Source organism: Cebus imitator, unplaced genomic scaffold (assembly GCF_001604975.1).
Source record: "Cebus imitator isolate Cc_AM_T3 unplaced genomic scaffold, Cebus_imitator-1.0 Scaffold344, whole genome shotgun sequence".
NCBI classification, from domain to species: Eukaryota; Metazoa; Chordata; class Mammalia; order Primates; family Cebidae; genus Cebus; species Cebus imitator.
The window spans coordinates 345,682-370,363 of record NW_016107659.1 but is presented as its reverse complement, the minus strand read 5'-3'; the positions used below and the strand labels follow the sequence as shown (position 1 = coordinate 370,363).

Sequence of the window (24,682 nt, the reverse complement as noted above, 5' to 3'; positions counted from 1 at the left end):
TTAGAGACAGGGTTTCACTATGTTGGCCAGGCTGGTCTCAAACTCCTGACCTCAGCTGATCCACCTGCGTTGGCCTCCCAAAGTGCTGGGATTACAGGCATGAGCCACCGCGCCCGGCCCCATCCCTTCATTTTATAGTTGAAGAGAAATTCCGAAGAGCTCAGTGACTTCACCCTTGCTCTGACAAGAAAGCAGGAACTAGGTTCAAGTCTTCTGATCCCTGGTTAACTTTTCTGTCTCTAAGTTTTGGGTCAACCAGTGGACTCTGAAGCAGGGTGGTGCTGTATCCCCACGGACAGCAAGAAAATCCACTGAGATGCCACAAGAAAACACAAGAGCTCCCTATTTCTATCTCCTCCTTTAAAAGTCTGTGAGATTTTATAATGTACATAATATATTAGTACAGTAGCATATGTATAATTTATAAATACACATATATTGGTGCATGTTCAAATATTTTTTAACTGATGGCATGTACGATCAAAGAGTGTAAAGACCACCACCCTAAACACCTTTTCTAACTCTAAAAAGATTACCAAATTGCCCTGATTTGTTTTACTATTTTATTTTCCAGGAGGAAACCTACAGGATATTCCTTAAAGAAAAAGATAAGGTGGGCTTGAAATGATACCAAATTGGAAGCCTCTAGAAGGCAGATTATCAAACAATGCAGCCCAACTCCACATTATCAGCTGGAGTATTTTGGTTATTTTATCAATTAAATCAGATTAACTGTTTGTCAACCCACTCCCCGGTTTGGCATTGAATCCAAAAAACCAAATCTACCGTTTTAAGGTAATTGGTCCTATCTTACTGAAAACACAATCTGGAATTGTGAGAGGAAATAAGGGAGAAAAGAGGTGGTAAAAGAAGGGGAACTACCTCCAGAGAGGTGCTCCCTAGTTAAATATTTTCTCTCCTTTTCAATCTGTTTCACCTACTCTTGATCCAGAGCTTAAATTACTCCAACCTTCAGAGAGGTTCCCCTTAACCCTACTCTGCTGTGTGAGATGAAGGAGCACATGCAAGGATAAAAGAGGAGCCCTTCTAAACTATTAAAAATTCACCTGTAGGTTCAGTTGTCTGTGCTTACACTAGAACTAGGCGCTCTCCGCTGAGCCTTAATCAGCATGAGAAAGATGCAGGAAAATCAACATTTTGATGAAAAGAGATCCCCGGAATCCTAGGTTGGGACAGGAGTTTAACTTTTCTAAAACACACTTACAAAAATTGCCTGATGATCAGGCTGTCCCTGGAGAGAGGAAATAACAGAAGCAACGTGAAGAGTAGAAAACTTGCATGGCTAAAACAAATCTGTATGGCACCTGCCCCTTCTGCTATGCACAGGCAAGGGCAGCAAACACACATCTTTGCATCATGAATCATACTGGCCACTTACTAAGCTCTTCTTCTGTGCCAGGTATCGCGCTGAAGGTTCTATAATCATGACCTGATAACTCACATCTTTATCTGTAGAATGACATTATATAGTACAGAGGTTCTAAAACTTGCTCTGTTCTTGCCACCCTTAGTGTGCCAGTAATGTTTACAGCACCTCTATGCCAAAAGAAATGCCTAACTGTTCCATTTATTAAGTAGTTATATCCGAACAACTTGGTAATAGTAGTTGGTAAGGTTTGGCTCTGTGTCTCCAACCAAATCTAATCCTTAAATTGTAATAATCCCCATGCATCAAGGGTGGGACCAGGTGGAGGTAATTGAATCATGGACGTGGTTTCCCCCATGCTGTGCTCATGCTAGTGAGTTCTCACAAGATCTGATGATTTTATAAGGGGCATCCCACTTCGCTTAGCACACATTCCCTCTCCTGCCACACCCTGTGGCAGGTGCCTTCCGCCATGATTGTATGTCTCCTGAGGCCCCCCAGCCATGTGGAACTGTGAGTCAATTACGCCTCTTTTCTTTATAAATTACCCAGTCTCAGATATGTTTTTATTAGCAGTGTGAGAACAGGCTAATACAGTAGTTCACGCAGGTGTTGCTGTTTTCCTTAAAAATATTAAATATTCCGCCACGCCCCTGTGATCCTGCTGTGGAGCCCTGGAGCACACTGGCACACAGTTTGGGAACCATGGACACACTATGACATAGATATTTTTGGGATCCCTGTTATGTCAATGAGGAAACTGAGACCCAGTAAGGTTAAGCAGCTGGTTTGAAGAAATGCAGAAATCTGAACACGAGTCATCAGAATCCAGAACCCATGCTGCTGTAACAGACTCCTCCTGCCCCCTTGCTGAATCACTGCCTTTATGTCTAGTCATTATTTCCTCTTTTCATCTGTTTATTCTGCAACTCTCCCCATCCCCTACACACACACACACACACACACACACACACACACACACACACAGAGGCATGTCTGTACACACTCATGCTCATTCATTCCCTGGGCTCAAACCATTCCAACTGGGATGTCCCTCCCTTGAGTCTGCCTTTACAGAAAGTTCCTGCTTTAACCCTCAGTCCCAACTTACACCTCCTGACCACTTGTTCCCACACTCACCTCTCCCTCTTCAAACAGTAAGCAGCATGTTAATGACATGTCTACTAAGAGGTCTACTAAGCAGCATGTTAATGACATCTGATCTTACATTGTTCCCCAATTGTTTTATGTGTGTGGATGTGGCTCTCAGAAGACTGAAAGCTGCCTCCAAACAGGGACTGTGTGTTGTCCTGTATTGGGCATAGAGTAGCCCCAATGCAAATTTGTCAAAATCAGCAAGATGATCAAATGCAGAATTTGATAGCATACTCTAATGCCTAGATGTAGATAGTGGAGACAATATATTTAAGCCATCAGGAATGATAACTAACGTCCATGTGGCTTTTATTTGGTCCTCACAAGAGTGTAATTATTGCACCCCTTTCATGGAAAAAAAAGTTGAGGTTTAGACAGGTTAAGTGACTCTGACCAACGTTACCCAGCCTGTGAATGGAAAAACAGGCCTAAAAGTCCAGAGTGTTGGTCTCCCTCCCAGCCCTGTTTCAGGTTTATACAGCAGTGACCTTCAGAGAGATGCCAATTTTCAGCCCACATTCTGTGATGGGCAGGATGTCAATTTCAGAGGCAGTGTCTAGACTCAAAGGTGCCTGTCACCCTTGATACCTGGACTGTCTTCCAAGCCAAGCAGTGAGCCCTGCAGGACACCAGGCTGGGGTGGCTGGGGACACTGCTAGAAGCAATCAGGCTCCTTGGTGAGGTCAGTGAGCTTATTCAAAGTTCCAACCCATCTCCCTTTCTTAAGACGGAGTAAACTATAAAGGCTGGGGTTGACGGCTTCTGCAGCCAATGCTGGGTGCTTAAGCAAAAGTCTATTTTGACCTTAAAAGCATGTCATACAAAATAAAAGCAAGCTGGAAATATGCATCTATTCCTTCTGAATCATGAGAGCTTTGGTAGAATCAGCAAGGGTAGGGGCTCAGAGGTCAGTCAGCTCCGAGTTTACAGTTGATGCTGTTACTCACTAATGTATGATTTGAGGAAAGTTACTTCACCTCTCCGAATCTCAGTGTCCTTGTCAGTAAAATGAGGTCATAGGATAGTTGTGAAGATTAAATGGCAAAGCAAATGTAAAGCAAAGGGTGGTGGCTGCCAGGTAACAGACGCTCAGTAAGTGATAGTTCCTTATCACAGATGACAAACAGGTGCTGCAGCCAGAAGGTGTGGATGAAATAGGAGTTAGCACCAGCACCAGCACCAGCACCACCACCACCATTAGAACAGTGTTATGGGGGGACTGGTGCTAACTCCTTGTAGAGCAATTCATAACGCTCTAGCCTGGAGTAGTAGCAGAATGAGGAAGGAGGAGGGGAGTAAAAGAAAGGAAAATACAAGATGCCTAAGGCAAAAAATTCACCCAGAGAGACCCTGATGAGAAACAGAAACGAAATAGATGAGGAGCCAATAATTGGTTAGTAGAAGGACAGGGTGCTGGGCTTGAAAAAAAAAAATAAACAACTTGGACCATTTAAATATACATTTCAAATTGCATCCTCTTCTTCTGCATTGTGTCTTCAGGCAGCTTGGAAGATATAAATGCGTCATATTTATGTATAAAGCTTTTATTGGGATTAAAAAAAAACAGAACTGAACTTTATGAATAAAAGAAGGGTAAAAACCAGCTGTAGGGTGGCAGGTTTCTTGCATGATAAAATGGGGTTGAGTCTGGGATGGAAGCATTTACGCCAGTATTCTTTTGTCAGATGCCTGTCTTTGCAGAGACGTAGAAGGCATGGCTCAGAGGAAATGTACCTGGAGGATATCTGGAAATCCTAAAGGACTATTACAACTGTTAGTTATTATTAACACGTGTATAGTAGCACACCCACCAAATCAGCAATCTGCCTGAATATCACCCATGTGCCTTTGAGGGGACTGTCAGGATGGAGAGACTCACCGTGGTCGGGATGTCCCGGTTGAGGGGCACGCTGTGCGACTGCTCCTGCAGGGATTTATCTGTGCCAACCTCGGAGTAAAAGACCTTGAAAAGATGCAGACACCCTGGTGAGAGCAGAGCCCATGCTTGTGTAAGATCAAAGGTTGTAATTGCACTCACAGTGGCAGCAGGCTCTGAGGTGCGTCGCCTTATATCAAGTGCACTAGTTCTGTAGGAACCACATGAGACCTACTTGGGTTGGGACGGGAATGGTGGGGTAGTGTTACAAACTCAGAAGCCTGTGGAGTCCAGGAGGAAGACATACAGTAATGAAGTGAGAGGCAGAGGTCTGGATGTGGCTCCTGTTATTTTTCCCAAAATGCATGAGCCTCCCAGGTAATCTTTCATTTTCTCACTTTCAGTAAGATATGAGTCCAGAAATATATTTCTCTACTTTTAGAAAACAGTAAGACAGGCTGGGCTCATGCCTGTAATCCCAGCACTTTGGGAGGCTGAGTTGGGTAGATCACGAGGTCAGGAGTTCAAGACCAGCTTGACCAACATGGTTAAACCCCGTCTCTGCTAAAAATACAAAAATTAGCCAGGTGTGGTGGCAGGCACCTGTAATCCCAGCTACTCAGGGGGCTGAGGCAGGAGAATCACTTGAACCAGGAGGTGGAGGTTGCAGTGAGCCAAGATCATGCCACTGCACTGCAGCCTGGGTGACAGAGCAACACTTCGTCTCAAAAAAAAAAAAAAAAGAAAGAAAACAATTGGACAAAGGCCATGATCAATGGCTACTGAAAAGGTGACAGTAGCTGGTGGTGGGATAAGGGTGTTACTGGGTTCTTACAACTCAACTAAAATGAGCAGCTCAATTCCAGCAGGCTTGGTGCCTTACGGGAATGTGGACCGAATGTGGCCAGCTCTCCACATGTCCCAGAGAGTTTGCAACTCCAAATATTTATGTGAAATGTCTTGACTTCTAGAAGTTTTTCAAAGAAAACATTTTGGTGAAATGAAATCAGCCCAATTTGTAGCCTCTGACAGATAGGAATGCACTCTCTGCTGATTCCTTCACTTTGCCTATCCACCTTCTTACTTTAATTCAGATTTTACATTATTTTGTACTTATTGACAACATTCCACAGTGATTTCCTGTTTCCCATGTTCATGCTTTATTCTCCAGATTGGACTAATGGCAATTGAAGAGCAAGAACCACGTCCTTTTAGTTTATATTTTTCCACAGCTGGACAGAGAAAGGACTGGATAGATCCTAAATGAGTAATGCAGATGTGATGTGACACTAGGAGCATTTACAAACACCCTTCAAAAGGGGACATTTCTTCTAGCTTATGGAGAGAGAATGGGGCTGTTATTGATACAGAAGAACAGGTATCTAGAAAAAGCAAGGATGAGAAAGACATACAGTCACACAACACACCCACTGAGGAAACTCCCGTGCTCATGTACTTACAGTGTACCCAAGGACGGGGCTCCCAGGATGCCTTGGCATTTTCCACTGGATGCTGAAAGCCGTACAGTTCAATGCGCCCAGCTTGATGTCAAGAGGCGGCCCTACCTTTCCTGCCCCCAAACAAAATAGATTGTGTTAGCACATCCCACCTTGAGTATACTTACACAAGATTTAAGAGTGCATTCTCTGACAGATGAAAAGCACACTTAAAGATAATTTCAGAAACGAAGTCAATCTCTAATCTACCACACCTGTCTCAGCTGACCTCACCCACTTTGCTATCCTCTCCCAACCTGGCATTAGTAGATAAATCAGCCCAACCATAACCCTTGTTCTCTTGGGTAACTTCTAATAGGTCAGGAACCAGCAAAGGAGGATTCAGGGTAGCACAGACCACAGACACTTCTGACTTGACTCTGAGAGTTTAACATGTACTAAAGTAACATGACAGACATATTTTTATTTACTCAATAGCATATGTATTTTATGTATACATTATATATATGTGTTTGCTTACACAGCTAGGATATACCCTATGGTGTGACATCTCAAAAATATAGTTATGTATAAAATGAAGTTTAAATTTTTCAAATGTTTCACTATCTATTTATCTTAAGTAACTTCATAGTTATAGATAATAAGATTTGTAATTATAAAATAACATATACAGGTTGCCATGATTTAGAAAATATAAAAGAATTATATCTAATTCTAATATTCAGAAATGAGTCCTATTAGCATTGCGTTGTATCTCCTGTAGGTCATGTGCAATTTAAAAAAATTGTTTCTCTCTCTCTCTTTCTCTCTCTCTCTCTCTCTCTCTCTCTCTCTCTCTGTGTGTGTGTGTGTGTGTGTGTGTGTGTGTGTGTTTCTATACAGTTGACATCCCTTATCTGAAATGCTTGGGACCAGAAGTGTTTCAGATTTCAGATTTTATTGGGTTTTGGAATATTTGCAGTATACTTAGCTGTTGAGCATCTCAAATCCAAAATGCTACAATGGGCATTTTCCTTGAGCATCATATTGGTGCTTAAAAAGTAGGATTTTGGAGCATTTAGGGTGTCAGAGTTTTGGATTTTGGATGCTCAACTTTGTGTCTGTGTGCATGTGTTTATGTGATTTTTAAATTGTTTTTGTTATATATAGTGATTATGTATATATACATGCATGTTAATAATTTTAAGTCTTATCTCAGTATATATATACATACTTATCTCACTTAGTATTTTAAGTCTTATCTCACTTAGTATATATATATAAATATATATATTAGAGAGAGAGAGGGGGAGAGAGAGAGAGTACAAATAGCATATTATAATCCTTAAAATCATTATTTTTAATGGCTGTAAATTTTTCCATATAACACATGTTCCATAATAAATGGCATTTGCTATCCCGCTATCGTTAGGCAATTTACTTCCAATATTTTGCTGTCTTACATAATGCTCCATGAGGGCAGAGAGTAGGTCTATCTTGTTCAGAGTACAGAAACTAATAATGGTAAGAGCACAATAAATATTCCTTAAGTGAATGAACATTCTGCAACTTGATTTTCCACTTACTAATATGTCTTGGTGAACTTTCTTTTTAACCATTGCATATAATTCTCCAGCATATCCTTTAGCATACTTGTAATTCGCAGAGATCTAATGTATCTATTTAATGGACTGCTGCTGGGGGCTTGTCATCAATGTTTTTAATAACAGAACCCAAAGTTTTTCTAGTGGATTGAGTAATAGAAACACAGTGCTGTCAGCAGGAACCATGAGGCCAAGAGTCACCTCCCCTCTACCCCATATACACCTGCCTATGACCGTTATCACTCAGAGATTTAATTCTTAATGATCTCTCTGACTCTGCCATTAAATTTGCTCAAGATTGGCTAGACTTGAGCAGATTAGATTAGGCTAGACTTAGGCCATGTGGCTTCCTCTTGGCTCAACCAACAGGCAGGAAAGGAAAGATCAGTCCTTTCTGGCTTCTAAACTGGGAAATGACAGGATGAGATGAGTTCAGGGAATTGTTCTTCCACCAAGCCCATCCACAGTAAAGAAAGAAACCAGCAGGAGAAAAGGATCATAGAAAAGGGTAGTGGGAGGTTGGATAGCCAAAACTCCACTTTTCAGAGCACGTGTGTACATTAACTATTGCTCCATTGATTGATGCTGAAGTTATTTTCAAAATATCACTGTTAAAAATAATGCTGAAAAGAACATCTGAATATGTGCCTTTTTATGCACATGTGCCAGTGTTTCCAGGATGGATACCTATAAAATTTATCAAGAATATACACTTTCATTTTTACTACTAATGACTTATTGCTCTCCCAAAAAGAGTAAATGAATAAATATATGTTTAGGTGCATTCAATTATTTATTTGGGTAAATTCTTAAAATTCTTAAAGCAGAGTTCTTGTGTCTAAAAGGATTTTTCACCCTTGACACTGTTGACATTTGGGGCTGCCTCCTTTTTATAGGGGCTGTCCTTTTGCATCATAGGATGTTGAGCAGCATCCCTGGTCTCTACCCGCTAAATGACAGTAGGATCCTCCAACCCCATGTGAAAACTCAGAACATCTCCACACATTGCCAAATGGTCCCCAAACGGCAAAATTGTTCCCCATTGAGAAGCACTGATTTAAGAGAATGAATATTTTAAAGATTTCTAATAAATATCATCAAACTTACATTTAGAAAATTACCAATTTAGAAGTTTATAATGGTGTATGAGATATATAAGTAACAGTATAAAGTAACACAGCCCCACCAGGTCTTAGTATTACCACTTTTTAAAGAATTTTTGCTCAGAGAATGAAAAAATATACATAAAAAAAAGCCACAGACCAGCAGAAAATATTTGCAAAAGAAATATCTGATAAAGGTCTGTTATCCAAAATATACAAATGCTGTAGACAAAACATGCGTGTCCCTCCAAAATTCATACATTAAACCCTAATTCCCAATGTAATAGTATTTGGAGATGTGGCCTTTGGGAGGTGATTAGGTCATGAGGGTAGAGCCCTCATGAATAGGATTAGTTACCTTGTAAAATAATACCCTAGAGAGCTCCGCCTCCCCTTCTGCTATGTGAAGACACAGCAAGAAGATAGCTGTCTATGAGCCAGGAAGTGAGCCTTCATCAGACACCAAATCTGTTGGTGCCTTGGTCTTAGACTTGCCTGCCTCCAGAACTGTGAAAAATAAATTTCTGTTGTTTATAAGCCACCCAATCTATAGTATTTTGTTACAGCAGCTGAACAAACTAGGATAATGCAGAACTCTTAAAACTAAACAGGCCAGGTGCAGTGGCTCACGCCTGTAATCTCAGCACTTTGGGAGGCTGAGGCGGGTGGATCGCTTGAGGTCAGAAGTTTGAAACAAGCCTGTCCAACATGGCGAAACCCTGTCTCTACTAAAAATACAAAAATTAGCTGGGCATGGTGGCGGGTACCTGTAATCTCAGCTACTTGGGAGGCTGAGGCAGGAGAATTGCTTGAACTCAGGAGGCGGAGGTTGCAATGAGCCAAGAACACGCCATTACACTCTAGCCTGGGCAATAAGAGTGAAACTCTGTCTCAAAAACAAAAACAACAACAACAAAAAAAACTCTCAACAATAAAAATAAACAACCTGAGTGAAAAATGGGCCAAAAGATTTCATTACAAAGACATCAAAAGCAACAAAAGCAAAAATTGACAAATGAAATCTAATTAAGAGCATCTGTACAGCAAAAGAAACTCTCAACAGAGTAGACAGACAATCTACAGACTGGGAGGAAATATTTGCAAACTATGCATCTGACAAAGGTCTAATATCCAGAATCTATACGGAACTTAAACAAATTTACAAGAGTAAAACAACTCCATTAAAAAGTGGGCAAAGAACATGAACAGACACCCTAAAAGAAGGCATACATGCGGCCAACAAGCATATGAAGAAAAGCTCAACATCACTGTTCATTAGAAAAATGCAATTCAAAACCATGATGAGATACCATCTCGCACCAGTCAAAATGGCTATTATAAAAAAGTCAAAAAAATAACAGATGCTGGCAAGATTGTGGAGAAAAGGGAACTTTTATGCACTGTTGGTGGGAGTACAAATTAGCTTGTGGAAAGCAGTATGGCAATTCCTCAAAGTGCTAAAAGCAGAACTACCATTCAACCCAGCAATCCCATTACTGGATATGTACCCAGAGGAATACAAAGCATTCTACCATAAACACACATGCATGCAAATGTTCACTGCAGCAGCGTTTGCAATAGCAAAGACATGGAATCAACCTAAATGCCCATCAGTGACAGACTGGATAAAGAAAATATGGTACATATGCACCATGGAATATAATGCAGCCATAGAAAGAATGAGATCATGTCTTTTGTGGGAACATGAATGCAGCTGGAGGCTATCATCCTTAGCAAACTAATGCAGGAACAGAAAACCAGCTACCCCATGTTCTCACTTACAAGTGACAGCAGAATAATAAGAACTTAAGAACACAAAGAAGGAAACAACAGACACTGGGGTCTACTTGATGGGGGAGGGTGGGTGGAGGGAGAGGAACTGAAAATATAGCTTTTCTGGGTACTGGGCTTAATACCTGCATGAGGTAATATGTACAACAAACCCCCGTGGTGGGTATTTACCTATGTAACAAACCTTCACATATACCCCAAACCTAAAATAAAAATTAAAAAAAGCAAACAAACCAAAAATAGAAAAATGGACCAAGACCTTGGCAGACACCTCACCAAAAAAGATACAATGATAGCAAGTAAGCATATAAAAACATGCTCCACATCATAGGTCATCAGGGAAATGCAAATCATAACACCAATGAGATACCATCCCAATATGCCTATTAGAATGGCCAAAATCCAGAACACTGACAACATGAAATTTTGGCAAGCATGTGGAGCAACAGGACTCTTATTCATCACTGGTGGGAATGCAAAATGGGACAGCCCCTTTGGAAGGCAGTTTGGCAGTTTCTTACAAAACCAAACATACTCATCATATCACTCACATGTACACTCTGTGGTATCTACCTAAAGGATTCAAAAACTTACATCCACACAAAAACCTGCACATGGATATTTATAGCAGCTTTATTCAGAGCTGTCAAAACGTGGAAGTAAACAAGAAGTTTTTTAGTAGGTGAATGGATAAATAAATTGTGGTACTTCCAGACAACGGAGTATTATTCAGTGCTAAAAAGAAATGAGCTATCAAGCAATGCAAAAGACATCAAAGAAACTTTAGTGGGTATTCCTAAGTGAAAGAAGCCAATCTGAAGAGGCTACACATTGTATGAGTCCAACTCTATTACATTCTGGAAAAGGCAACAGTAAAAAGACCAGTGGTTGCCAGGGATTAGGGGAGAGCAAGGGATGAACAGGCAGAGCTCAGAGGGTTCTTAGGGCAGTGAAACTATTCTGTATGATACCGCAATGGTGGATACATGTCATTATGCATGTGTTTAAACCCATAGACTGTGCAACACAAAAAGTGAACCCTAATGTAAACTATGGCCTTTGGATGACAATGATGTGTCAGTGTAGGTTCACTAACAAATGTGAGACTCTGGTAGGGAATGCTGATAAGGGGGAAGGATTTGCATGCATGGAGACAGGGGTATATGGAAAGTCTCTCTACCTTCCTCTCAAATTCACTATGAATTTGAAACTCTAAAAAGTCTTTTAAAACCTTGGCAAATTTGATCAGAAAAAAGGTTAATTATTTTAGGACCTTTTTTGGCTATTTTTCTTCTCTCATTTTCAAGTATTTTGTACATATTTAATATGGGTTTTAGTTTTTTTCTCACTGATTTATAAGTACCCTTAATATGTGAAATATCTGAATTATTCACCTATATTTTCTCCAGGTAGTTTTATGTTTGCTTCCCCCGTGTAATTATCCAGTGGTAGCCATATTTACTGCTAAGTGAAGAGGTCTACTCTAACATAGCCTTAACGGTAGCTGAAAAGTAGGGAGAAAGATAATGGGAATGATTTATCAGAACCATAAAATAACCAGTGAGCACAGCCTCATCCATAGTCTTAGGAGTATTTCTTGCTTCCTTTGCTCTGGGAAAAATTGCAAGTGATCAAGGCAGGCTCCTTGGGTCACTAAGAGAGAAACCAGTTCTTGTGTCCCTTGTGTATCTGCAACGGTTCAGTACAGAAAATAGAAATACTCTAGATATTTTAAACAGGAAGGTGGCTATGGAAATTGGTAGAAAGACTGGAGAAATTAATTTAGGAGTCTCCCATGGCTCTATTAGAGTGAGAGAGAATGAATGAGAGAATGCTATAGTGGTGATTCAGAACCAAGAAGCCTCTGCCTTCACCCTCATTACTGGCGTTACTGTTGCCACAACTGTTTTCAGGCACCTATAAGACTGGCGATGGGCCCTGGAATGATGAGCTCTAATGTTGTGATGGCCTTGCTTCCTGGAGAAATAGCAGCACGAAAATGGCCTCCACTCCACTCCTGCCTTCCCTACCTCCCAAGAGTACATCCTATTGGTAGGACCTAATTGACATCCAGAATATTGGCTACAAGATAGTCTGGGAAATGTCGTTTTTATTTTTCCAGCCTTTGAATTATAGTCATAGCATTTAGAAGGAGGGTAAAATAAAACAGTCACCTAGAAGGTGAACAAGTCAATCTAAGGTATCCATGACCTCTTGGCACCCATAAAAAGAATGAATTGTAATGTGCTACCCCCTTTACCTATACTACTTAGGAAAGTATTTAAATCAGGACCTGCTGAGATCTGGTTAGGGATGACTTCTATTTTATTGGCATTTTCACCCATTTATTTGCTCTTTCACACACCTAACACACATATTGAGCACACTATACAAACCAGACACTGCCAGTCTCTACTTTAATAATGAAGAGAGACACAGGGACACAAATTAGCAGAATATTAAGATTGGGTGTGAGAATTAGGGTTGGGAAGTTGGAGTACTTTAGTGACCTATAGCAAGGACACACCAGACCCTGTGCAATAGACCCACAGGAACGAGGCAGACAAAGTGGGGATGGGAAAAGAGTCCCAAGCAGAGACAGCAGAATATACTCTTTCCCAAAGAGTTGGGGGAAGAGCCATGAATGTAGAACTACTGAGACTCCATGGCTGGGTGAATGTGGGCAGTGAAAGAGAGAAAGAAAGTAGAAATTAGGTGGCTCCAAGGATTCTGGCTTGGACAACATGGAGGAAGAGGATGCCAGCTACTCAGCTGGCAGGGACTCAGCTTGGCCGTCTATGAAGTTGGAGATGTGGTCACCAGCAGCTTGTGAGTGACAGGTGGCAAAGTCAGACATTTGGACCAAATACCAAAAATAATCCAGATGAGTCAGTTAAATACCTGATCACAAATTATAGAAAATAATTGAATTTTAAAATCAGACTTTTAAAATTTATTTAGTTAGTTAGTTTTGAGACAGGGTCTCCCTCTGTCACCCAGGCTGGAGTGCAGTGCTGTGATTTCAGCTCACTGCAGCTTCCACTTCCCAGGCTAAACTGATCCTCTCACCTCAGCCAACTGAGTAGCTGGGACTACAGTCACGTGCCACCCCATCTATCTAATTACTTGCTATTTATTTATTTATTTACTTGTAGAAACAGGTTCTCATTATGTTACCCAGGCTGGTCTTGAACTCCTGGGCTCACGCAACCCTCCCGCCCTGGTCTCCAAAAGTGTGGGATTACAGCAGGAGCCACTGCACCCGACCTTAAAACCAGGCTTTGAGGAAGAATCTTTCTAAGCTTAAACGAGACTAAAAATAAATGAATTTTTTAAAAATAATGGAATCTACAACATAGAACTTTCATTATTCTCTTTGAAAATTACAAAAGAAAAATTTCAGACAGTAGATGAGGGGTAAATAATTGCAGCAAAATGAGAGGCCAAGGGATATCTTTATTATAAAACTCATGCATATTAATAAGAAAATTCAAACCCTAATAAATAAAATATGAAGAGACAATTTGCAAAAAAAAAAAGGAAGTACAGCTAGTAAACACACATGGGGAAATATTCAAATTAGCTAGTTACCAAAGAAATATACATTTCAAAAACTGAGATGTTTTCACCTATCAAATTAGCCAAAATATTAAACTGAGAGTAACTAATGCTGACAAGCGAACATGAATGCGGTACTCTCAAAAAATTGCTCGTGGCAGGATAAATGAGTATTTGGGCACCGTGGAAGACAATTTGGCACCAATATGCAGTGATATCCAGGGCCATAAATCCGTTCTTATCCGTGGGCCTCCAGAAGTCTGATTATAGTCAGCCATAAGGAAGGAATCTTGAAAGAAGAGAAGGCTACTAATAGGGTTTGGATCTTTGTCCCCGCATGTCGAATTGCACTCCCCAGTGTTAGAGGAGGGGCCTGGTGGTAGGTGACTGGATCGTGGGGAAGGATTTCTCCCTTGTTGTTCTCGTGATAGTGAGCGAGTTCTCATGAGATCTGGTTCTTTAAAAGTGTGGGGCACTTCCCCTTTTTTTCCTCCAGCCCTGGCCATGCATAAGACATTGCCTGCTTCCCCTTCACCTTCTGCCATGATTAAAATTCCTGAGGCCATGCTTCTTGTACAGCTGCAGACCCATGAGCCAATTAAACCTCTCTTCTTTCTAAATTACCCAGTCTCAGGTATTTCTTTATAGCAGTGTGGGAACGGACTAATACAACTACCCAAAGCAGATGTTCTTCATAGTCTACATGTGATACAGAAAAACCATAAGCAATCTAAATATTTACAAACAGGGCAATAGTTAGACCAAGTATAGTGTATCACCTGAATCTACTGATATATACACATTAAACACAAGATGTTTTTGTGGTATCTTGAATTGGACCCTGGAGCAGAAAGAGAACATTTGTGGGAAAACCAGTAAAATTAAATAAAGTCTGTGGTTCGATTGATAGTACTCTACCATCACTAGTTAGTACTATCACTGATTCATTGCTTAGATTTGACAAATATGCCATGGTTTTGTAAGATGTTCACATGAGAAGAAACTGGTGAAAGGTGTCTAGACGTTCTCTCTAGTGAATACCCAACTCTTCTATAAATCTAAATTTATTACAAAATAAAAAGTTTATTTAAAAAAAGAGGCTTGTATGACACTGTGGCAAAACTACGATGTAGTATTAAGCAGAAAGGTGTACTCAATTGCCACCAATACTATTATTACAGTTATTTAATATGTTCATTTGAAAAATAACTTGAAGGCAAGAGAAGAAGCTAATTGATACATTAGGGTGGCTGAGATGAAGGATAATTTTTCTCCCATGTTCTTTTATTTGGCAAGCTTTCCAGAATATTATATTGTTTTCCCAATTTTAAAAGTTCACTTTCAAAAATATTTTTACATCCAACGATCAAATGACATGGGTGCGGGTATAACCATGTTCCTTCGTTACTAAAGGAAATCCGCAAAATAGCATTGCTTCATAAAGTTTGCACCATTTGGGTGGGAGCAAATGGTGCTGTCTCATGTTTGCAGCCTGTTTCTCTGCATTTCAGGGTAAGGCTAAATATAGTTTGTGATAAATGATGCAGACCTTTTAGCTCTCAGTAACAAAAGGTAACATATCCGCATAAAATGCCTTTAACAGCTGGGCACAGTGGCTCACGTCTATAATCCCAACACTTTGGGAGGCCGAGGCAGGTGGGTCACCTGAGGTCAGGGGTTCAAAACCAGCCTGGCCAACATGAGGAAACCCCATCTCTACTAAAAATACAAAATTAACCGGGCAAGGTGGTGCTTGCCTGTAATCCCAGCTACTTGAGAGGCTGAGGCAAGAGAATCACTTGAACCTGGGAGGCAGAGGTTGCAGTGAGCCAAGATCGAGCCATCGTACTCCAGCCTGGGTGACACAGTGAAACACTGTCTCAAAAAAAAAAAAAAAATACCCTTGTCAACGGATGCAGCAAAATGAAGGTGCCCAGTAAAGAGGCTGTTAGTGCTGTGAACAAGGCACAGGGAATTGTCAGCAGACAGTGAACAAAGCACTGTCAAGGAGGACCTGATTATAAAGAGCACAGAACAGGCGGCTGCCTTGCCCCTCTCTACTTCGGTGGCTGCTCATCATCTAGAACAGGATTGTTCAAAATGTGTTGGTCTCTATGTCCTGGATTCTCGAGGACAGTTTGGATTCTAAATGATGTCTCACCATCATGTCTGCTTGGGTTCCCATCATAGCAGTGGAGGCTAGAGGGGGACCACCACTGGCCATCATGGGCAGGTGGGACAGGTCTTACAGTGTCTGGGAGGGGGAGGCAGGCCGAGACCAGGGCTGTAGCAACATGTCCTCTGACGGTTCTGAGCCAGAGCTGTGGGAAGCCCAGTGCTCCTAGCGAGCGGTCTTTGCACACACTCACCTGTCCCCACATACTGATTGGAAGTTTTTTTTCTCTTTCTCAAATTAATATTTATAATATTTACACAAATAAACATAATATATACATAAATATAACATTTATATAATTCTATAATTATTAATTTTCAGATTTTTTTAAAAGAAAATAAAGGTAAATAAAATAAAGCTAAAATTCCATACTGCATCTGTTTCCTCTTCTTTCCTCTCTTACAGAGATAACAACCACTCTGATGTGACTGGGTTTTATCCTCAAGAAGTATGTACTTTCATCTGCATGTTTCTTTACTTTTCCTGGAAGAACCTACTGCTCATCAGCAAAGAGATGGATAAACTGTGGTTTACCCAGACAGTGCGCCGGTATCTTTACCACTTGAACATGTATTTCTTTAAAGAGAGAAAGATCTATTTGAGGGGAGAGACAGACAGAGGCGCAAGCCTTTGTAAATCCTAAAACACTGCTCAAACCTTAGCCCAGTCCTGAGCTTTGCCTCACTGCTGGCATAGAAATCATCTTTCCTTGGTTTCTAAATCTGTTGCCGCTTGTCCATTCATATTTTGGTTTCTCAAATGTTATTGCTGCCATCTTTGTCTGTTTCCTTTGTCCTGCTGGCTACTACTCTTCTCCTTAGTTTTACAAGCATTTTAGTGGGGAGTGAGAGGTCCAGTAGTAAGTATTGTTCATCGTGTTTGCCAGAGGTAGTGGAGGAAGATATTATTCCTACTTTACAGATGAAGAAACTGAGGTCTACAGTCTGTTGAATGAGGATCTTATCAGTGGAACAGTGAGGAACCAGGTGGAGAAGTTCTTCCTCTCCCCTCCCCTTCATGTTGATGTTCCTGGTGATTCTGCCTGGCCTCCCTGCTCAGCCTCCCTGTTCTCAGTTCCCACTTTACCCTCTTCCCTGCCAGTCACTGCTACATATGTGATGTGGCTCTTGAACCCATTTCTCCAGCCCAGCCCTTCCCTTCAGAGGAGCAGACCTATGTACCCAACTGCCTAGTGGACCCAGATGACACTGGGCCTCCCAAATTCCACATAACAGAGCTGAATTCATCATCTTTCTTTTTTAACTCCTGTAACCCCTGTAACCCTGGTAGATGGCATCACCATCCACCATGGCTTCCAGAAATCTGCAGGTCACCCTCAGCATCAAATTGGTCACACTGTCTCCATCCTCTCTTCTTCAGGGAAGCCTCAGAATCCTGCTCAACCCTGGGCCTGGAGCAACACTATCAGTCATTCAGAGCTGTGCATACAGTGGAGCCCACTGCCATCCCCAGATCCTAAGGGATACGCTTTCCCTCTCCACAGCTTCCGCAGCCTCTTTTGGAGAATGTGTGCTTGTAAATAAAACTTTATTTTACCTGTAAAGCAGTTGAGTGCAGCACAAAGATTGGGGCCACTGGATTGGAACCTCTAAAACTTGTGTGGAGAAGGGCTTATAAATGACAGATAGAAGGAAGTACCAGAGGCCTTCTCAAGCGACATTTGCATTTTGAGCACAGCATTTTTCTATTTGTGTGTTTGTTTGAAGTGTCCTTAAGGGCAGGGCAGGACCCAGTCCAGGCCCATCTGAAGCTGTATTTGCAGAGCAAACATATTGATACAGAAATAGTATGATTTTTGGGATATGTGTGGAGGGGGGCAAGCTAAAGGGAGGACCAAGTACCAGTGGGAGCACCCATGGGCTAGAAATAAGTTCTAAAATCAGAAAGGTGGTGAACCCGGAAAGGCCAGACAGACCATCAGGCAAAGTCATGCCACATGGTCTGGTACCACCATTAGAGACACAGAGACGTTAGGATATAGTCCCAACTGCGACGAGCAGATCAAAGTAATTCTCTAAATATCTTCCAACAACCAGGGAGAAACGTAAGAGGGAAACTACCCAAGGCTCTCCTCACATCTCTGCAATGTCTGAATCATCAGGGAAAGCTTTGGCTAGAGCAAGTAAAGCTTTCTTTTATTTATTTATTTATTTATTTATTTTGAGACTCATTCTGTCACACATGCTAGAGCAGTGGCATGATTTCAGCTCACTGCAACCTCCACCTCCTGGCTTCAAGCAATTCTCCTGCCTCAGCCTTCAGAGTAGCTGGGATTACAGGTGCCCACCACCACGCTAGGTTAACTTTTATATTTTTAGTAGAGACAGCATTTCACCATGTTGGCCAGGCTGGTCTCAAATTCCTGACCTCAAGTGGTCCGCCCACCTTGGCCTCCCACAGTTCTAGGATTAGAGGCATGAGCCACTGCGCCCGGCCAAAAAATCTTTTAATGAAACCAAACTTTTTTTATAATGATTATAACTCTGAAGTCTTCTAGAATCTTATCCATTATATAGAAACATACTAGTACTTCCTCAGTATTAAAAAAAATCTAAGTAGTAGGCCACTTACATATGAGACAAGTAATATTAAGCAGTTAAATACAAAAGTAACACTCGTTTCACCAATAATTACAAATGATGGGAAAATATGGTACATAATAGCAAACTAGTGTTGAAGAAACATAGCATTTGAAACTAAAATAATGCATGAGACAATATACCCTGAAGCTGTGTTCCTGTAAGCTAAAAGCTACACTGCTTAAGAGACAAGTAAATAAAAAGGGCGTTTCTTTGCTATGAGGGAGCAGTACGCTTGAGCTTTCTTCTCTAGAGGACTTTCAAAACTGTGTTAGGCTTTTGCATTAGAAGCTCCTGAATAATTAGGTCAATATCTTAGGGAAATTTTATTTCATAAAATAAGTCAAATTCTTGAGCAAAATTCATCTCTGATTCAATTAGTTTTATATTCCAATTCATAAAAACACTTCAAAATGCAAACAAAAATACCATCTGTGACAGAAATACATTGCTAGCTTTTTAGTTATTTGATTTTCACAGAATGAACCAAGTTACATTCACTAATGGAACAGAAAATGCCCGGACTAACTAAAAATAGTCAGAAAATTCTTAATAGGAAGACAAAAACCACATTCCCATCTGTTTGAAGCTTGGTCCCACTATTATTATTAAAGCAGCACTATGAATACGTAACGCAAGAAATGTGGCCACTAGAGCTACTTCCAAGGTGACGCCTTCAAGGCAGCAGTGAAAATGCGGGTTTAAGACACCAAACAGTGTTTGTTCTAGTTACCTGTGGATTAAAGAAATTGGCAGTCACTAAGGAGCAGCAGGAAGAGTTTTCCAGAGCCCTGCTAGCTTTTCTCTGTGGAGCAGTTACCCTTCACATCAGAATCATGCTTCCCTTTGAAATTCATCAGGCCAGAGCACAATTCCAAAATATAGTTTGCCACTCCAGAGTGTAATTCCAGGGAGTAATCCATCATTCCCCAGTGTAATTCCAGGGAGTAATCCACCTTTGCGGACCGCTTCAGTTTCCTCATGTCCTAGCCAATGGGCTGGATTAGATGATCATAAATTAGAGTTCCTCCCTAAATACTTCATGGGGGAGTATCTGCAGAGTACTAGTGGTGAGCAGGAAGAGAGCCAATCACTCGGAACAACTCCTCAGGGCAGTGCTCCCTCAGACCCAGGCAAAGTGGGCCATGTTTTAGAAGGACCAGTTAGGATCCTCCTCTAGCCATACCACTCCCCATGAGTGGAGTGTGGAGTCCCAAGCCAAGAGGACATTCCTATGGAAAGCCTGTGCTCCATCTACTCCTCAGGTACTGTACTCACCACCCTGGAATTCCCTGCCCAGAGAGGCCTGAGCCCTTTTCCTGATCCTCAGTGGCCTTGTTCCTGGGCGTGTCCTTCTGACGGTGGACTGCACTGCACTGTCCTTCTGAGGGTGGGCTCTCAGGAAAGAGGGTGGCCAATGGGTTGCTGTGCTCCAGGATGGGCAGTGGACAGCACTAGCTAGGGTTGTGGGCAGAGGTGTCCATGCTTGTGCCTATGTACATCCTTTAGGGCGGGACAGACCAAGGCCTGGGGCAGACCAGCGCTCAGGGGGCAGTTCTCGCCAAGTAGAAATAGAAGTTGCCTCCTCTCGAAGCAGAAATTCAATGAGTCTGAGAAATTGGAATTTGAACCTGGTATTTCCAGTCATTATGAACATGTACTGTATATTTGTCAGGTTAGAAAGAGAGAAAATATTGTGTCTAACAATTTGTTAGCCTGTTTAATGACTTATAAGTTTTTAGACAAATGTACATGGGCTTCTGTGGGAACTCTTGTGCTCCATATACCAGTATTAGGGGTAGGTCTGCCCCTCTGAGTGTCACGCTGCTTCACAAATTGGGCTCGGCTGGGTTGTACGGGAATCTCACAAAGGATTCTTCTGGCCCAAGTGTTGAACCTCTGCTGAGAGCCTCTAGCAGAGGTTCCTGTTTAGACTCTGTTGGAAATCCCAGGGGAGCACAGATGCCAGAGATCAAGAGTTGCTGGGACAGTGGCAGCACCAAAGAGTCGACAACATACTACAGTGACAATTAGACAGTCACCTACCCACAAAGCTAGTTATGTTAGAGAAGGTTAAGGCACAAAACCGCTTCTAAGCACCTACCCTGTGTGGGCGCCTGCACAGTGTAACCTTTTTCTATCACGGACTCAAGCTCATTTCTTACATCAGGGGGCCCCCACCCCCGGGGCCATGGACCAGTACCGGTCTGTGGTCTTTTAGGAACCAGGCAACACAGCAGTAGAGTGGCGGGTAAGTGAGCCAAGCTTCATCTGTATTTACAGTCACTCCCCATCACTGGCATTACTGCCTGAGTTCTGCCTCCTGTCAGATCAGCAGCATTAGATTCTCATAGGAGTATGAACCCAACTGTGAGCTGTGCATGTGAGGGATCTAGGTTGTGTACTCCTTATGAGAATCTAATGCCTGATAGGCTGTCACTGTCTCCCATCACCCCCCAGATGGGACCATCTAGTTGTAAGAAAACAAACTCAGGGCTCCCACCGATTCTACATTATGGTACATTGTATGATGAAATAATTATTTCATTATATATTACAATGTAATAATAATAGAAAAAAAGTACATAATAATTATAATGCGCTTGAATCGTCCTGCAACCACCTCCCACCCCCATCCATGGAAAAATTGTGTTCTAGGAAACCAGTCCCTGGTGTTGAAAAGGTTGGGGACTGCTGTCTCACATAATCTAAGAAGGCAAGAAGGAAAGCTATACATCTCCACCCACCAACCTCCTATCACCATACATACACACACACACACACGTAAGCATATGCTCACATGCAGACACACTTATACACAGGCATACGTGCGACACACATATCCTCCCACCTCAGGAGAAATTGACTTAACGATCATTTAACAATTGGAGGAAGACAAAGAAGCACAGACTATGAAACCTGACAAAGGCATCTGAACAGGCATATGGTGTAGAAGCCTTAATGCTAGAAGGGAGTTTCAAATTCATCTAAGCCAGTGGTTCTCAAACTTCTTCTGGAAGCATGGGAATCACCTGAAAGACTTGTAATAACCGCCTGCTGGACCCCACCCTGTTTCTAATTCCACTAAGTCTGGAATGGGTCCCAAGATTTTGCATTTCTAACAAGTTCTCAGGAGATGCTGATACCGCTGGCTCTTGAACCACTGCTGTAGTCTAATCTCCGATTTTAATGATGGGAAATTTAAAACTCAGAGAAGCTAGCGTCTTGTGTGAGGTGACAGTAGTTAGGGAGAACTGGAATGAAGACCTTGATTTATTGAGTCCCTGGCAAGGTGCTTTCTACCCCTAGCATGTTCTTCCAAAATTCACACTGCTGTGATGGCTTCCAGTTTTACCTGGGCCCTGTTCTCCAGCCACACACTGACTCCCAAGTCTTGTTGTTGCTTCAGCACAGACAGCCTTTTAGTAGATACTTCAGTGGCAGTGATTCCTAATTGGAGAGGATGCCCCTAGGGTTATCTGCCAGAACTCCTAGGGAGTGTTTCAAATTTCTAAATGTCTGGGTCAAGAGCACTGTTTCATGGAGTTTTAAGAAGCTCCCCAGGTGGCCCTGACATGCCCCTGTTCCTGTCTGAACCCCACTGTGAGTCCCATTCCACCAGGTGATCTCAGCCATTTGCATAGTGTTCCCAGGCACTGCCAAATGTGTCTTTTCAAGTACACTCTGCATATCTAACTGGGTACTTCAGCCTTGATGGCTCACAAACACCCAAATGCCAAGCATTCCAGACGGGACCCATCATCTTTCCCATTCAGATCTCCTTCTCCTCCCACATTCTTCATAGTCCTGAAATCTGGGAATGTTGTTCACACCTCCTCTCTCTGTGTTCCTGATATGACTGTGCATGTTGCCCCCAGTAGCAAACTCCATGAGGGCAGGGACTTTTGTGTTCCCTCTTTATTCCTGGAACCTACAACAATTGCTGACCCTTAATAGGCATTCCATAAGTATTTGCTGCCTAATTGACTAAATGACTATCTGGATAAATCCCTGTCCTCCTTCTAGCCCTACCACTGTGACGCTATCCAGTTTCCTATCAACCTGTGCTGACATCCCTCAACCTGAATTTTCTCTTCTAGGTACAAAGACCACAAGGGAAAAGAAATCATGGGATCAAGCATGGGTCATCTCTCCACATCAGACCCCTGTCTTGGTTGGGACTTCCCCAGTCTGGAGGTCTAAAGAGAATGTCTCACTCCAGAGAGTGCTGAGAGTTAGGGGTCTGCTAGAGGAGACAGGGCTCTGGAATAAGGTCATCTTTCCAAAGAAGGTGTGGAGGAACCACCGGGGAAATGCCAAGGTGATATTTACCCCTAATATGAATTCTTACCATCTCATGGGCCCGGAGCATGACCACACAGGGACTCCTAGTAAGGACTATGGATTATCACATCTGCAACCAGCCTTCTAGAAAGTTCTGTCAGATAACCTCAGGAACCATGGTTTATTCTCTCAGAAAGCAGCCCTTTCTAGAATTTCTCTGGCTCACTGCTAGATGAGTGGCTTTTGAGTTACTGTGACCACACTGAGGGTCCTTCTTGAGGAATGAGAGAATCATATTAAAACACCAGAGGCCAGACATGGTGGCTCATACCTGTAATCCCGACACTTTGGGAGGCTGAAGTGGGTGGATCACCTGAGGTCAGCAGTTTGAGACCAGCCTGGCCAAAATGGTGAAACCCGTCTCTACTAAAAATACAAAAATTAGCTGGGCATGGTGGGTGCCTGTAATCCCAGCTTCTCAGTAGGCTGAGGCAGGAGAGTCGCTTGAACCTGGGAGGTGGAAGTTGTAGTGAGCCAAGATCATGCCACTGTATTCCAGCGTGGGAAACAGAGTGAAACTCCACCTCAAAAAAAAAAAAAAAAAAAGAAAACCCACCAGAGATTACTGCTGCCTACAATCCACAGGTGAATGCTAATATTAGCCCATGAAGCTTTAAGAAACAGGATGTTTGCATAGCATCAAAATGGCTTGCGCTCTCTCTCTCTCTATCTATAGATAGTTATAAATAGATAGAGAGAGATTATTGAGAGAGATATTATTGAGATAAATTGAGTGACACTGCAGAATAATTAACGAAGACTTCCCAAGCATCAAGTTCATTAAGACAAAGACTGAGAATCTGCCACCAATTGGATGGGACTAGGGAGACATGCAACAAAATACACTGTGGTAACCTAGGTTGGATCCTGGAATAGAAAAAAGATATTAGTGAAAAACTGATAGAATTTGAGTAAAGACAGTACTTCAGTTACTAGCATTATAGCAATGTTAATTTTTAAGTTTCAATAAATGTACCATGTAATGTAAGATGTTTACGTTGGAAGATGCTGAATGAAGGCTACATAGTAATGATATACGATCACCATAACTCTCCTAAAATTAATCCAAAATAAAACAACTGAAAAAAAACAAGGGCCCTTTATTTCATCACCGCAATTCCAGTAGTTCTTCTGTCAGGCAGGGCCCATTTCCCCAAGCAAGGGGAGCAGAACTGTCCCAAGTCCTGAAAATCAGTAACAGAAACCTGGTATCTTCCCTGAGTGCCTGCTCATAGCCATTGAACGACAGCATTAACTCATGGGTGAGAGCACTTTTCCTTCTTTCTCTCATTCTCAGGATCGGGTTTCTCTCTGGTTTCCTCCTGCCAACACTGGCCTCTAGCACATAAGGCAGCACATCTGGTGAGGGGCTGTCTAATCTACACCGGCCTTAGGAAGCAGCCTCTTCCTAACCCTCATACTGGGCCAGAATCTGGCCTCTTCAATTCTCCTGACTGCAGCCTTAAACATTTAGCCCTCTTTAAGTCTGTTATTGGTGTATAGGAATCCACAATTGCCACAAAGAGAATAAAATACCCAGGAATACAACTAACAAGGAATGTAAAGGACCTCTTCAAGGAGAACTACAAGCCACTGCTCAACGAAATAAGAGAGGACACAAACAGATGGAGAAACATTCCATGTTCATGGTT

The 24,682-nt window shown here is 42.0% G+C and overlaps 1 protein-coding gene across 1 annotated transcript in view; it reads right to left on the bottom strand.

Annotated features, from left to right (window-relative positions):
* EGFLAM (EGF like, fibronectin type III and laminin G domains) overlaps positions 1-24,682 on the bottom strand; it is a 226,600-nt gene that overhangs the window by 139,803 nt on the left and 62,115 nt on the right. The window contains exons 3-4 of the mRNA XM_037730434.1: positions 5,879-5,988; positions 4,422-4,505 (exon numbers count right to left, since the gene is read on the bottom strand). Of these exons, the coding sequence (XP_037586362.1) occupies positions 4,422-4,505; positions 5,879-5,988 (194 nt within the window). The remainder of the gene's footprint in view (positions 1-4,421; positions 4,506-5,878; positions 5,989-24,682) is intronic.